The sequence below is a fragment of the Aplidium turbinatum genome, chromosome 2 (genome assembly GCF_918807975.1).
Source record: "Aplidium turbinatum chromosome 2, kaAplTurb1.1, whole genome shotgun sequence".
Lineage (NCBI taxonomy): Eukaryota > Metazoa > Chordata > Ascidiacea > Aplousobranchia > Polyclinidae > Aplidium > Aplidium turbinatum.
This window is the reverse complement of record NC_137473.1, coordinates 48191878-48206560: the sequence shown is the minus strand read 5'-3', so window position 1 is coordinate 48206560 and position 14683 is coordinate 48191878. Positions and strand designations below refer to the sequence as shown.

At 38.4% G+C, this 14683-nt stretch overlaps 1 protein-coding gene across 3 annotated transcripts in view; it reads right to left on the bottom strand.

Moving 5' to 3' along the window:
- Positions 1 to 352: 352 nt before the first annotated feature.
- Positions 353 to 14683, bottom strand: part of LOC145764694 (uncharacterized) — a 29419-nt gene continuing 15088 nt past the window's right edge. For 2 of the 3 annotated variants that reach the window (XM_082576344.1, XM_082576346.1), the window contains 8 exons: positions 14416 to 14503; positions 13169 to 13293; positions 12259 to 12409; positions 10881 to 11032; positions 10222 to 10329; positions 5499 to 5599; positions 2886 to 3153; positions 353 to 2693 (listed from right to left, as the gene is read on the bottom strand). In XM_082576344.1, the coding sequence (XP_082432470.1) occupies positions 1647 to 2693; positions 2886 to 3153; positions 5499 to 5599; positions 10222 to 10329; positions 10881 to 11032; positions 12259 to 12409; positions 13169 to 13293; positions 14416 to 14503 (2040 nt within the window). In that variant the 3' untranslated portion in view covers positions 353 to 1646. The remainder of the gene's footprint in view (positions 2694 to 2885; positions 3154 to 5498; positions 5600 to 10221; positions 10330 to 10880; positions 11033 to 12258; positions 12410 to 13168; positions 13294 to 14415; positions 14504 to 14683) is intronic. The other variant, XM_082576345.1, reaches the window with a different exon arrangement.

Sequence of the window (14683 nt, the reverse complement as noted above, 5' to 3'; positions counted from 1 at the left end):
AAAAAAAGATAACAAAACTGTTTAGTGGGTAAATCGACACAGCATCACAGTTAGGGCCGTTGATATGATATCTTGGGCCCGAGACCAATGAGATTTTTAGGCCCCAAATCAATAAATTTTGTAAAAAAAACGCAGTGCATCCAAAGAATATGCGACGGTAATTTTATGATCCGGGGCCCCTTAAAAAAGTTCCGGGTCCAAAAGTACTCTCTGTCAACGCTACTGATCACTGTGATAAAATGTGAGAATTAAAAATGGAGTTCGTTGAACTCTTTCGCAAGCAAGCGTGTTTTTTTTTCTTCCCTCACACTCCAAAGTCAATGACGCTGAAAGCAATGTCAATCACACAAAATACTGTAATATGCTCTCTAGTCCATTTCAAGGACGGCAGAAATGTTCTGGTTCGCTTTATATTTTTAAACAAAAGAAAAGCGAATTCGCACAAAATGAATATTGACAACTTGGGACGATAGAAATATTTCTTCAACTCGCGAAATTCGTCGTTTTTGCAAAGATTCAACGTCAACAGACGAAAATGAACACAAAAAGGATACATTTTGCAAATTGGAACAATTGTGCTTTTTTTTTAAAGTTGGTCGCGCCGCGTACTCGAAGTTTGAAACTGAAGCAAGAATCCAGAAGGCAAATCAGCTCTTTTTATTCTGACGTTAAATCAGTGTAAAAAAAACAGCTGATTCGCCGTTAGGGAAGTTGGCCCTGTGGTGCAGGCAAACAAAAAAAAATTACATGTATGACAAAGGATAGGAATGAAAAAGTTGTAGATCTTAGAATTTGCAAACGATAAAATCGACTAGCATGCATTGCCCTTTTCGATTCACCATTTGGTCAGAAATGTAAATGCATAAAGACAAAGCAAGTTGCACTTAGTAAATTTGTCGTTGGGTCACCTGTAAGCAAAATTTTTAAGGCACATGAAAGCATTCAAGCCGATGAACGTTCTTTTTGCATTAAAAGGCACAAATTTTACATGTTTTAGAAATTTTAAAACAGTATTTTAGCCGTTGACAACAAAAAGGCACAACTAGTGGCACTGGGTCGTGAAATAAAGTTGAATAAAAATGAGAAAATACTTTGTTATAAATACAACAAAAACTGCCTAAAAATACGCAGAAGGGAAAGGCATGAAGTACTGATTTACACAATGCACGCGACGGTGTTTCGCTGTGGAACGGGAATCAAAATACCAGCAAGCAAAATTAAAATTGATTTAATGTCCACTGCCGTTAAACTAATATAAAAAAGTCAATTTTGATCACTGGTATTGTGGACCATACCAATACCATGAACAAAGTACTTAGTGTGGTAGATGGCGTTTTCTCACTCGTAAAAGTGTCGCTTTTTACACCTTTCCAAGGCCTGGTGAAGTCAAAACGAAGTGAGCTGTGGCTACTTCAGTTGATCGTTTTGTCCTGGGAGAAAAGTTGATGGAAACGATTATATCGACCTAAAGAGCAATGACTGATGTACATTTGGGACGGAATATGGCACACCTTCAATGGCTCACACAGCGGGGATTTCGCTTCGTTAAGACCGAAAGACCGAAAGAAAATGGAAGACGCCATACACGAGTTTCATATCATTGCACTTTTCCTGCGACAGTGTAACTTCGTCCTTTGAGAACCATATTAACCATAACATTGACCGCAATGTGCATTAGACAAAGGCAGAGACTTAGCAGTGTGATGGGAATTTGAAGTCGCTAATGGCGACCTTTGGCGAGACAGTTTTTTCCGATGTTCGGCTTCAATAATTTTATCTCGGCTTGTGCTATTATTATTGTTGTTTTCGTTGGAAGCAGCATTGGTTTGAGACATACCATCATGATTATTAACGATAGAGCGATTGGCTGAAGAACAAACAGGACCTCTGCTTGTTGATACAGATTCTGTGACAATGGGTGGGTGATCAGGACGGTGGAGTATCACTTTGGAAACGTCAGCAAGCTTGAACGTGGTTTCATCGGAAGACGAATTGAAAAAGCTCTCGCTCAAATTGGAATTTAAAGACGCAGCGTGTTCCTGTGCGACCTCACTGGACTTGGGAGTTTGCACACACGACACTGGGCTGTCACCTTTTTGAAATGTTTTTTCTTTTAATGGCTGCGGTTGTGGATTTCGCCGATTGCTATCGAAAAGATCGTCTGTGCTTTTGTAATACAAAAAACACCCGGGTCGCCGCTTTCGCACGGCAAAGCCGCCGTCATTGCGACGAACTAACGAGGACGACCGGTACAGTTCGTCCAAGCTGTCTCCAGACACCGCGCACCGATTGGCGAACTCCTTTCTACGGCGTCGCAAGTCTGACATCACGAGGCGAAATTTACCCGTTGTGGTATGGCCACTGCCAGCGCTTTCCAACCTACTTGCCGATCCATCTTCAGTCACTGGAATAACGAAACGAGCATTTGGCGATCCACCAGCGCCCTGTTTCTTGGTTTCGTATCGCAATGGAATGTACTGTGATGGTAGGGCACCAAAAGAATTCGATCGAATTTGAGAAAGAGGTCGTTTGCAGGTCTCCTTGCTTCCATTGTTGTTGTTATAGTTTGTCGTGGGAGGAGAATTCGATTTGGAAGCTTCCTTTGAGAGATACGTTTCGCCCAATGGCACATCGAAAACATAACGTGTACTAGAAGGGAGGACGGTGACCGAATTTTTATAACAGAATTTTGCCTGAAAAAGAAAAAAACATGTAAGAAAAAACACGCCAATTAATCAGAAAGACAGTTAAGCTTAATTAATAATTATAGAACTGCACAGCACATGCAGCGAAGTCTAAACTTTATACACGCGGTCCATTTAACGACATCTAGTAACGTTGAAGCGATGTAACAATAACGCGGGTGCGGCTAAAAAATGAACTACCTCAATAGACTGAACAACTGTGTGCGGTTCAATTTTCTGGCACGTGTCTTCAGCGACGGTTGTTTCGAAGTTAGATACTGAAGCCATGTTGCCGGTGTCTTCTTCATCAAACCCGCTCGACGATTCGTTGTCATCACTGCCGCGATTCGAAGCTGAACTTGCGGGAGAATTCGGGTCAGAATGCCGAAGTTGTTGCGGATCGTCATCGGGAAGGGAAACAACTCCACACCGCCGCTGTTTGGAGAAGTCGTATGAATCTTCGTTGCAGCTAAAAACAGACGTTTCAGTTAGAACCGATATGCAAGGCAACAGGTAAGCTAGCACAACCAGGTTTTACTCCAAAGATGTTATAAATAGATACTAAGGGCAACGAAACAGCAAGCTTTCCAACATGTCAGTTCAGTAAGCAGATTGAAGCTCATCAGCTCACATAAAGTAGCTAGCTTTACATGCAAAGAAATTTGTTAAGTGGGCGCACGCACGAGTCAAGACCACAATGACAAATACATTTTCGAGGCAGCAAATCAGGTGCCGCTTCGTGGATGACTACTTTCGATCACGTGACAACCAAAGCGACGTCACAACAAGGAAATCTGTGAGAACAATTTCATGCAAATCACAGCAAAGCTGGTTGATTGCCACCGGAGCTGTGTCTATAGCTTTGAATGGATTCTTTTACAGAAACATTTCCCTGATCAAAACAGCGTGGTGAAGTGAACATCACTTAAGTGCTGGTTTATTTCAAACTTAGCGTTGCCTGGTGAAAGTTTCCATATCCCTGGCAGGTTCTTTCAAGCATATCTTATTTTACATTTAGCTGTTAAAAGAACTTATTTTTAAACTGGCATTAAAACGTTTATTTTCAAATCGCATCGAGAGATAACTCAACACTCCGCCAAGCAGTTGAAAAGAGACAGATATCTCAATTTGCGTCATTGGCCAAGATATATTTACACATTCAAATCACGGCGAAATTGTTTGAATGTTAGATACCAACAAATACACATCCAACACATTAGACTAACAATTTGCGGATTTTGCAGCTGTGCTACCCAAATAACTATTCACGTGCGTTTTAAACTTAACAAAGATCCCGCATTTTCACGTTATCAGCGTTCTAAAAAAAATTGCGCATTGTTTACAGGCACAGCAGCTGGTTGAAAAGTCTCGGATGAAACAGGTCCGCCTTGGTGACTAGCTTCAACTTACGAAATCAAGCGTACTGACTCATGGAGTAGATGACGTGGGAATACGTATTACACGGAAGCCATTAGCAATTTATAACAAAGCATTTGTCGTGATTTGGTCCCACACTTATGCAGGACATTGCTTTTCGGGATTAAAAACTAAAGTTAGTTTCTTATTGTCTGTTCAGGTCTCTAGGCATTGTTGAGGCCGATTAAACATAAAGGGGTCAATCAATTAGGGTCCCAAACGAAAAAATCCACCATTTCGACATTGATTCAACGTCTGCAGACGTTGAACTAATGTAACAATGATGGATTCTGTTGTTTGGGATTCAACAATGATTATAAACAGTAAATAGAATAAGTCATATTCCATAACTTAGATCAGTGGTTCCCAACCGGGGTGCCAATTACAATGCTCAAGGGTGCCGCGAGATAATTGAGATATTGCAATACTGCGGCCAATTCTTTATTTTAACTTTAACCCGTTAAGTGCGGAATTTATTTATTTCTAACCGACTTTCAGTGCGTAGTAAGTTACGCGTCTCGCAGTTATTCCCGGCTCCTTTCTGGAGGGTCACTTAGTGGGGAAGTCGCTGGCGGTATGCCTTTGTTTTCTCGCCCAGGAAAAACAGCGTGAAGGAGATGTTAATTCGTTGCTGTTCTTTCCACAAAAACGTTTGAAACGCATGATTATTACCAGGTTTCATGATTTTATTTTGCGAAGAAATCGAGAAATCTAGTTTTACTGGACTCTCGTATTGTTTTGAATCTTAAAGAAGAATTCGTAACGATGGAAATTTTAAGCTTATGCACAAGCAGATGCCTCTCGACGACTTCTGCATAAAAATTTAAAATCAATATCCTTGCGTTGGAAAGAAAGCTATTGTGCTTTTGCTGCAGTTTTCCACGTCATAGCCTACCTATGTGAAAGTGGATTTTCCGTAACGAACTAAAAAACGAGAACGGCTGCTTATAGTCGAGGAAGAAATGCGAGTGGCTTTATCAAATGTGCCCCCAGATATTAAGGGACTTTGTGCAAGAAGTCAAGCCCAAATTTCACACTGACTTTTGAATAACAACATTTATTTACGCGCGCTATACTGTACAACTCATTCTGTGTTATTTCATACAGTTATTTGAAATACAGAAACCTCATAGAATTGATCTAGTTTTGCCAGGGTGCCGCAAACTATTTATCTCTTTGATAGGGTGCCGCAAGGTCAAAAACGTTGGAAACCACTGACTTAGATATTAAATTGAAAAACTTGTCACCGTCTCTTCAACATGTTTATTCAAATGGAAACAATAATTCTATTTGAATAAGGCACAAAGAGCACGAAACTTTGTCCAGATGAAATACGCAAGTCATGAACTTGTCTGATTTTATTTACTGTTTGTTTAAAAGCTATAGTTTAGAATTCACCTGTTTATCTCCTCCATTTCAAACGACTCCAACTGATGGGACATGAGGAGAGCGTTCTTTGCTGGCTTGTTGAGGGAAACCGCATCCAATCTTAATTCCTCCTGTGTAAGTACAGTTTATCTTTTAAGTTTATTCTTCAGTTCACAATGCAGTCAGGGATATAATATATATCTAAAAAAATGCTTACAAGTAATTGTCATGGTCAATAATTAATTAACATTTCGATGAGTCAACAACAACAATGTGCCAGTCAGTAACATTTCAGCTGACTGTGCACACAGAGCGGAGCATAACGAAATACCAATGGAACATAAAAAATCAACGGATATTTGCAACATTGTCTTTGCTACAAAGTAAAAATGAGACTTTATCTAAAGTAGAAAGAGGTTTCCCCAACGTAACTGTTAAATACTTTTAAGCTTTGTAAATAGTAGGGACCGTAACGAGGGCACTTAGCAAGTTATTTTTCTTTTCCAGCAACATGAACATATCAATGCAATTCGTAGCGCTGTTTCAAGCTGGTAGTACAACGCTGATGATTATACAGTCTATCTCTGTAGGTATCATAGCTGATACAGCCCTCGATGTACAATGATGTTCCAGTTTGATCGATCTCGTGCGTCTTGCCAAATTTTAGTAGGGTTTTTGATGTGGTTGAAAATTGTGCAAAAATGTGAATAATAATAAAGGTCGTGGTGAAAATAGCCAATTTAAGACTGCAACAGAAACGCTTTCAGGGAAATTCAACTTGAGATGACAGGTCACTTCAGTTTTTCGGATAGAAAAATTCTACATTTTTGTCATGTTTTGACGTTTAGCGTATAGTATTCTTGATAGCAAATTAACGGTACCACTTGCGGAAGCTTGTGCCTGTATTGAGCAAAGTAGAGCTTCACTAATGGAATGACAAAAACAAACTCTTGATAAGCAACGCAAAAAATGCTTTGTCATGGCCTTTGTCATTTAGAGTAATAGTATCTTGTGGTAAATACAGAGAGCTTATAACACAAAATCTATCGGGTCTTTCGTAATTCATTGATGGACTTGCAGCGAAACTGGTTCAGTTTCGCAGACACTTTAGCCCAATTTGTATAAATCATGATTTTTAACTAGTCCAAATCCTCTATGAAAAGTATGAATGTACCATCACTACCAACCTTCATGGAAAGCAGCATTTTTAATCCGCAGCACCACGATGTGCGCTATTTTCATGTAAACTCGCAGTCTACAACATTTTTGTATACAGTGTCTTACTTCTTGAAAAAGTAAAGTGACTAAAATTTAATGTCAATCAGTCCACCGAGGTTTGAACTATTCAATATTTAAGCAAGTCATTGAAGTTGGTGAAGTGGTGGGTCATGAAAAAGCTTTCACGGCCATTGTTTTTACCTAGTTCAACGTTTTTTTTTTTGTTTTTTTTTTAAAGATAAATTGCCTGAACAAGTGTACACAGCACATTCTTAATTTTTGCTGGAAGCTAGTACAGCAGTACACTGTTGCTGGACAAGCTAGCTACAAACGTTGAATCAATAATGAAGAGGTCAAATGTGCTGGATGGGGTTTCATAGCACAATAGAGAACAACGACAATATAAGTAAACGTAATGCATTTCACAAAATACAGATAAATCTGATTATAGATAGATCATGTTTTAAGCTTGTCAACATTATTATGTGTACAGTATAACCAGATCATGGGAGTCTTCAGATTCTTGACACTTAACTGCTACAAATCGGCTGCCGAGCAACATATTGACAACGAATCGTTACGAATTCACAAAGCTTATGCGATAAATCGTTTTTGTGATTATCCCGCATTATTGGTGTGTCCATCTTGGTTATACATGTGACAATAACCATGTTTGAAAGCTACCCTTAAGTTCATTTCGTTGTTACTAAAAAAAATCGCCAATTAGGAGATTTGAGCACTTTTTCTATTTTAGTTTAAACTGTGCACGATCTGGAACTCAGTGACGTATTCTTTTCTCCCAGATAGCAAAACTGCTCATTTTACAATAATTCAACGTCTACTTAATGCAAAAAAAAAAAAAACTTTTTCCCCAGCTGGGCTAGGCAAAGTTCGCAAGGTAACAAATGATTAACCAGACTAAGCGCGTAGAGAAATCCAACGTATGACATTTAGCCAACAAGAGGTATACCAAATCATCATAAGAGAAAAAAGCGTTCACGAATGAAAGGCTCAGCTACCCAGCAAAAATATCCAACAGATTACTCTCACTAGTCACACACAAAAAACTCATTCTTTCAAGGCAAATAAAACAACTAATTAAGGGGAGACTGTGTTTCCAACCACAATCCTTGTTTTTGCAACACGTTGATAGATTGACAGCAATCTCAAGTGCGATGGCTTGACAATAAGTTCATGTTTTGAATTAGCAGATTTGGCATCTGTGGAATAACAGGAAAGCTGACATCGTTTCCTGACACACGCCTTTGTTCAGCAACACATACAGCAGCAGGGCCTTCTTGTTCGATCAACAGCGGCGTTATTTACAGCAATAAATCAAATTTCAAGAGTTTCTCCCCGTGAACAAACTGGGTGATATTAAATTTCAACAAGAAAATATCGATAAACGTAAAACCGCTGTTAAAATTGCTTACTGCTTGAGCCTTCCTATAAAAGTCCAATATAAATTCAATACCTGCCAAGATAAGGGTACGCTAACTTTAACTTGTCAATGTTCATAGATTAATGCATCAGTGAGGTGGTTTTCACAAGATGAGTTACAACATAGATAAACTTGAGGATGTCTACATGATTGTTATTTTTCGTCATCCCAGGATCGGCAATTTTTTCAGGGCCATTCGACAGCAGCTAATGTTTGGGTTTAACATTCAAGAGATGCAGTTGCAGAATGCGGACGTTCTACTCCGCTTTGTGGGCGGAAGATAGTTATCGTTGATAAAAGCTGTCGTACTAACACTATGCTATATAACAACAAATATTGATTCACGGGCACCCTCTTGACAACTATGATACAGTACAATCATGTGTGAGCAAAGCTATTCAATGGTTGAATTCGTAAGCCAAGTTTGAATCATTAGTAGTGGTTTTTACGTACCACGCAATAAGCTAATATGCTGTAGACCTCGCGCAATAAAGATGAGTGCACAACGTATTTATACATGTACGTTTACCAAAAGTTCTGTTTCATATAATTTTCTTCATGTTCTCGTTTAATTTTCTCCGCGTTCAGAAAAACGGATTTCCAATATACAGAAACCAGCTGTCGTTAGGGTTTTGCACTTGATTTTGCACCCGAGGCAGAACTGATCAAACCACACCGGGCAGTCCCCAGCAATAATATGAAACGCTGGTTCAACATCTCTCACCAGACGTAAGCAAACAGAGCGACGACATCACAAGACGTATATCAAGCCTGGCATCGGCGAATGACAAATTAAAATAGGTCACGTGATCACGAGTGGCTGAAATGACCAAAACGAGAGTGTGAGGAAGGCGAACACGAAAAGCAAAGAAGTGAACAGATGCTATAAATAGAAAGCAGATATAAGAGGGAACATGTCGCTTTGCACAGTCTCACATGTGTACTGAGTTGACACGTAACGAGATAATAGAATAAAATGGATTTTATTAAGATTTGGTGACCTGCACCATAAATGTAAAAAAGAATACTTGGGGTGATTTCAAGGCTTTACATTCCTTTCAAGCAAAACAAGGCGTCATAAAACTCACAATTCGCTAACCTGCACAATGTGCTACCACGCATCGGCATGGAAACGCAAAAACAAACGTTTGAAACGCAGAATAAAGCAACAGATTTATCTGTTGTTCAAACGCATTGTCATTTAAACAAGAAATCGATATGCCGTCTCTCTTGCTTTCATTGAATTTGAAAAAGAATGCAAACCGATTGTTTAGAACAAAGCCCCTAAAAAGCAACGACTGAAACTCATTAATGGGAATTCTAGAAATGACGCAATGCTTATAGGTACCATATGCTGTCGTTAACACCGGAAGAGGTGATGGTGCTGATAAGAAACATTCTCTACTTGAGCATAATATAGCTTCGTAAAATTGCAAAAAAAAACGATTAGAGACTGAAAATATTGTAACCTAAAAAGTCCAGCAAAGCAAGCCAATGACAGCTCGATCCAGCAAGCCTCATTGTGAACAATTTGTTACTTTTTAAAAGTTGGTAAAATGTCTGCGAATGCAGTGGTATTGCACTGAAGATTTTTGTAACCTTACTTCGACTAGGTTGAACATGAACACATAAGACGATCGAAATCAGTTGAACTTACTTATGAACCAAAAAATGCTTTCTCAACGAGTAGATCAGCAATCAAACATCTATACCAAATCTTACTGAGAACTCATAAAACACACATAACATTGTCTTCGATACACAGTTTCTTTTAAAAGTTTTGCACCATCAGTGAGGAGAAAACTAAAGCAACTTTTAAAACACAGCAATAAGCATGTTTGCTCGTCTTAAAACATCTTATAATTTCTTTTTATCGTACATTCAACGTGGATTTTACTGCAAGATGCAGAGAGAAACGTGTTATCGCTGTACATTACGCTATCGATGGCTGCACAATTCCGCTTTATCACTGAAAACGGGTCTGGAGACGTTTCGTAAGGAGAATAAGGGTAGAGATAATTTATAAACCATCATTGGAGCGTTTGGAAACGTAAAAACAAAGTAAAATGCAAGTTTTATCCAAGTAGATAGTACCTTCAGTCTTCTGTTAAGGTCTTTTGACAACTGCTCCATGTTAGAATGAGTGGAAAAGATTCCAACTTGATGGTGTTGCATAGCAGCAGTTTGAGAATCAAAGTCAACCTGGCAGGAAATTTTACATTAAAATGACGTCTATTTGTGTTGTTATAACGACAGTACAGTACTTTTCCAGAGTACTGCTTAGAACCCAGACAGCATATCAGTCGTTTTTTATATTGATTCAACGTCTGCACACGTCCAATCAATATTAAAAAAACGACTGATTTGTTGTGTGGAAACTGACCAAAGTGACCATACATAGTAAACTTTTTACAAGGTATGAACAGTTGAATACAACTTCACTTTAGTGGCATATATTAAAGGAATCATTAGGCTATTAATGAATGTATATTGAAGTGACAGTTAGGTTTAATGTAGGAAATTACAATTTACATTTTCGTTTAAACATCTTATGTCAGTATACGTTTTCAATAAATTAGATAGAATTCCACTCATAAAAACATGGCAACCGAACGCAAGTAATAACTGACCGAGTGAGAATTGTTTATCGAACGGCGAACGCTTCCGGGAACAAATCGATAGCTATCGAAACTGTAACATATTTGCCAAACCATCACGATAGAACCACAATGAGAGCAACATGGTGTGCTTACCTGGGTTGTGTGTTGTTCACTGCTTAAAGCCTGGATTTCAGAAGGTGATTGGGCAACACTGTTTACACGTTCCATAGAACTCTCCCGAATAGGGGAGTATGGTCCCGTTTCAGGCCCATGCCTGTTGTTTACAGTGAGACTGTCGCCTGTAACTAACGTTGCATTATTGTAAAAATGCAACAATTTGTTATCAAAGCATCAAATCTAAGCCAAAGCCTCCTTGGAAATCAGAGCGAAATCTGAACTATGTGCCGAGACAGCAAAATGACGGATTTTGCTGTCTGGGATGTATAATGTTGTCGACACATAACGTTTCAAAACATTATTATGTGGTTAAAACAATAGTCTCTTCCAACACAATATGTAATTGAACATGACTCTTAAATCACTTCAAAGTTTTCTAAGAATTCGAGTGAAATGTCAATAAAGTAAAGTAAATAAAACAACCACAGTAAATCAAATCAAAAACATGTAGACTTCAAGAAATCAGTCAAGCAATATGGCAAACCTAGAAAAGATGAGTCGCATTTCGACGCATTAAAAGGTGAGTACTCACTGGTATAGTCTTAGACTCTTTGGAACAGTCTTAGACTGTAAAGCGATTACAATAAAACTACATATTTGAAAACGTTCGCCTTAACTCAAATTTCGTTTCGGTTTCGTTTGGAAAAAATATTTTCAATGAAGAATCCCGTGTCGTTTTATTTCGAAATACAATCAACTTCGTTTGAGTGTGAGTCCAATTCATATGAAAGTGAAGTCCACAGCGTTCGCGAAACCCAGAAACTAGGACTTGGTGTTGTCAACCAAAAAGCGCCACAGTCGCTTTAATAAAAAAAAATGCATGCGGGCTTGAATTTGCCATGTGCCTGTCTGACCATCAGTTATCACGTCTTAGATATTTTCCTTGACTAAACTACTACCCAAACTACAAATCACAAAGCATATTGAAAAAAGTTCAATTATGCAAATCTCCAAACCGAGAGCTGGAAACGTTAAGATAGGATAAATTGCAGCCAATTAAAATAACTTGTACATGGTTGGACCAAAGTTATTGCTGCGGTTTAAAGCAACCGTACAGTTATTGGAATTGTGCTCATTAAAGGTGAAAAATGAAATACACTGAAGAAGATTAACGTGTATTTCGTTTCTTTTTAATTGTTAATTGTTTAACGAAGGCAATACCAAGTCTATGCACAAATAGCCTACTTGCAGGTAGAAGAATGTAACTCACTGCAGCTTTCTCTGTACCCTCTACTATACTTGGAGCATTCTCAGAAAGCAAGTCGGTCATTTTTTACACTGATTCAACGTCTCCAGAAATTGAATTAACGTAAAAAAGGGATGATTTTGTAAACAAGTGACAAAAGATTGCTACCTTCGACGTTTTCTTCTTCTTTAAGATTAGGAAGAAGAAGTTCAAATGATGACTGTCTCGACTTGGAGAACCTCCGCCACAATTTGTTAGTTCGAGGCAGTACTGGACGTTTAATGGAAGCCAGAGCTGATTGGTCAGATATAAGCATTTGCTAAAAAAAAAGAGAAGAGATGTTATTGTGATTCGAGTTACCTTTTTGCATTTCGAATCAAGGACACATTGTTCATACATTGACCAAGCGGTGATATTTTTTCATCAAGCCTTGTGGTTGAAGATTTAGATTAAGTGGACGGGAAGGCAAGAAAACCAATCTTCATCTTTAGACATTTAGACAAGTGCCCTGTCAAAGACACAGCCGCATGTTCTTGAGCGGTGTCGAACCAGCGCCCTTTCGAGTGTCGCACCAGGGCTCTCACCACTCGGCCATACAACCGACAAACGGTAACTACTCAATGTTATTATTGTTATTATTATCTCAATGTTAAAACAATGTTATTATTGCCCTTGCCAATTTCGTGACGACAGATCTAATGCAGTGAGTGATTAGCAGCGTGAGGCAGAGCGGAAAAAGCACCTGAACGAGGTTTGAAAAGATCTCGGTTCGATTCTAACCAAGAGCACACAGCCGTGCCATTACAAGGCACATAATGGCACACTTGAACGGAGCGCAAAGATTATCCCAACCAAATAATCAAAATATTCAACCAGCAGACGTAGCCTAGTAACGATATAAATCAGCAGATCTCTAGACAAAACTGGTACTCAAACTTCTATTCGGAAAGTGTAAAACTATTTATCCAAGCGTATTTCAGCTTATATAAAATACGCAAAAGTTGCGTGATAAGAATGGTTAATAAAAAAAGTAAGGTATACTCCGCGTTGTATGCATAAAATCGTGACAATAGCTTACCTTGCCTCTGTCACTATGACCAGATGGGTTGACTGATTGCTCGTTGTGGTGAAGAGCAAGCCACTCCTTAGCTTTGCTAATACTCTCGTTAACATGCGGTTCACCAGCCTGGGAGTTAGTTTCCTCTGTGAATTTAGAATGTGACTTGATGAGATATGACGCTGGATTGAGTCTGACTTTTTAACTAGGCGATCTCAAATGTATATTTACAACTGCCAAAGATGGTTTTATAAAAAGACGTTCTGCATCCATTCTACCAGATACCTGCAAGCAGCTTCGTTTGGTGAAGGCAAATTTCAGTATAACAAGTACTCGTATGTTCAATTGATAAAGTCTGGTAGCAAGACTGAGTTAACCCAATTGCAAACATAATTCTGGACTCAGTAGTAACCAAACCAGCCAATTTCAGATGAAATTGTAAGAGAAATGCTGTAGGATTTTTCTAAGTCAGTGATTGGACACATTTCTCCCTTGTATGCATATTATCACACATTTATACAAATGTCTTTACAGCTCGTGCTATGTGCGAACACGACTAAGAGTTTTATTTACTGGAACTGATCGTAGTCTATATTTGCTCACTTCTACAAGCTGATACAAAATAGGAGCATATGCTGACCTGCACATAAGTTAATTTATAAACAATTAATACTACAAAAAGTGCTAAATGCTAAGCAAAAAAGCGAAGCAGAGCAAACTACATCAAATATAGTTACTACTTTTTATAACCTCTACAGCCTGTTTCACCCTAAAAAGGGGATCATCAGAAGGTCCTGAAAAATATGCAGAAGCAATAAATCTGTGATACCTGATAAGATATTAAATATTATAACCTTACTTTAATCTGAAAAAATCCTCAGAATTACAAAGGGCTACATCGGTTACCATAAAAGTCTCAATTAAGACGTCCAAATGGAAACCAAGTAGATGGATAACAACATTTGAGACATCTCTTTGTAATTTTGAGAATTTTTTTGCAGATTAAATTACAGGTATAATGTGTAATATCTTTTTAGGTATCACCGATTTATAGCTTTTGCATATTATTCAGGGCCTTCTGATGATCCCGCTTTTACGGTGGAACAGGCTGTAGAGGTTTTAGAAAGTATATAATCACTATATTTGATGTAAGTTAATTTACACATTACTTATTGACAGTACTTCTGTACATTACCTGCGTCCGCAGACGTTGAAGCAATGTATGAAAGGACTGGTTTCTGTCAGAGTAGCGACTCCCTTGCACTTACCATTTCGCTGATTTGGCGAAGAACTTTCCAACAATCTATTGTTGTCTTCTTCCTTTACCAGTGGTGATGGTTTAAATCGTGACAAAATCTAAAACACAGATACAAATAATAAGCTTTGTCGGCATTGTATCAATCCAAAGCCAAACATAGATTAAATAAACAAAAATAAACAAATAAATACACGAATCAAGACCAATTGCCTTCACAAGCCTAAGTAAGTGATAGCAACTCACGCGAGTTTTATTCGCACTTTTCCAAAGAAATTCAG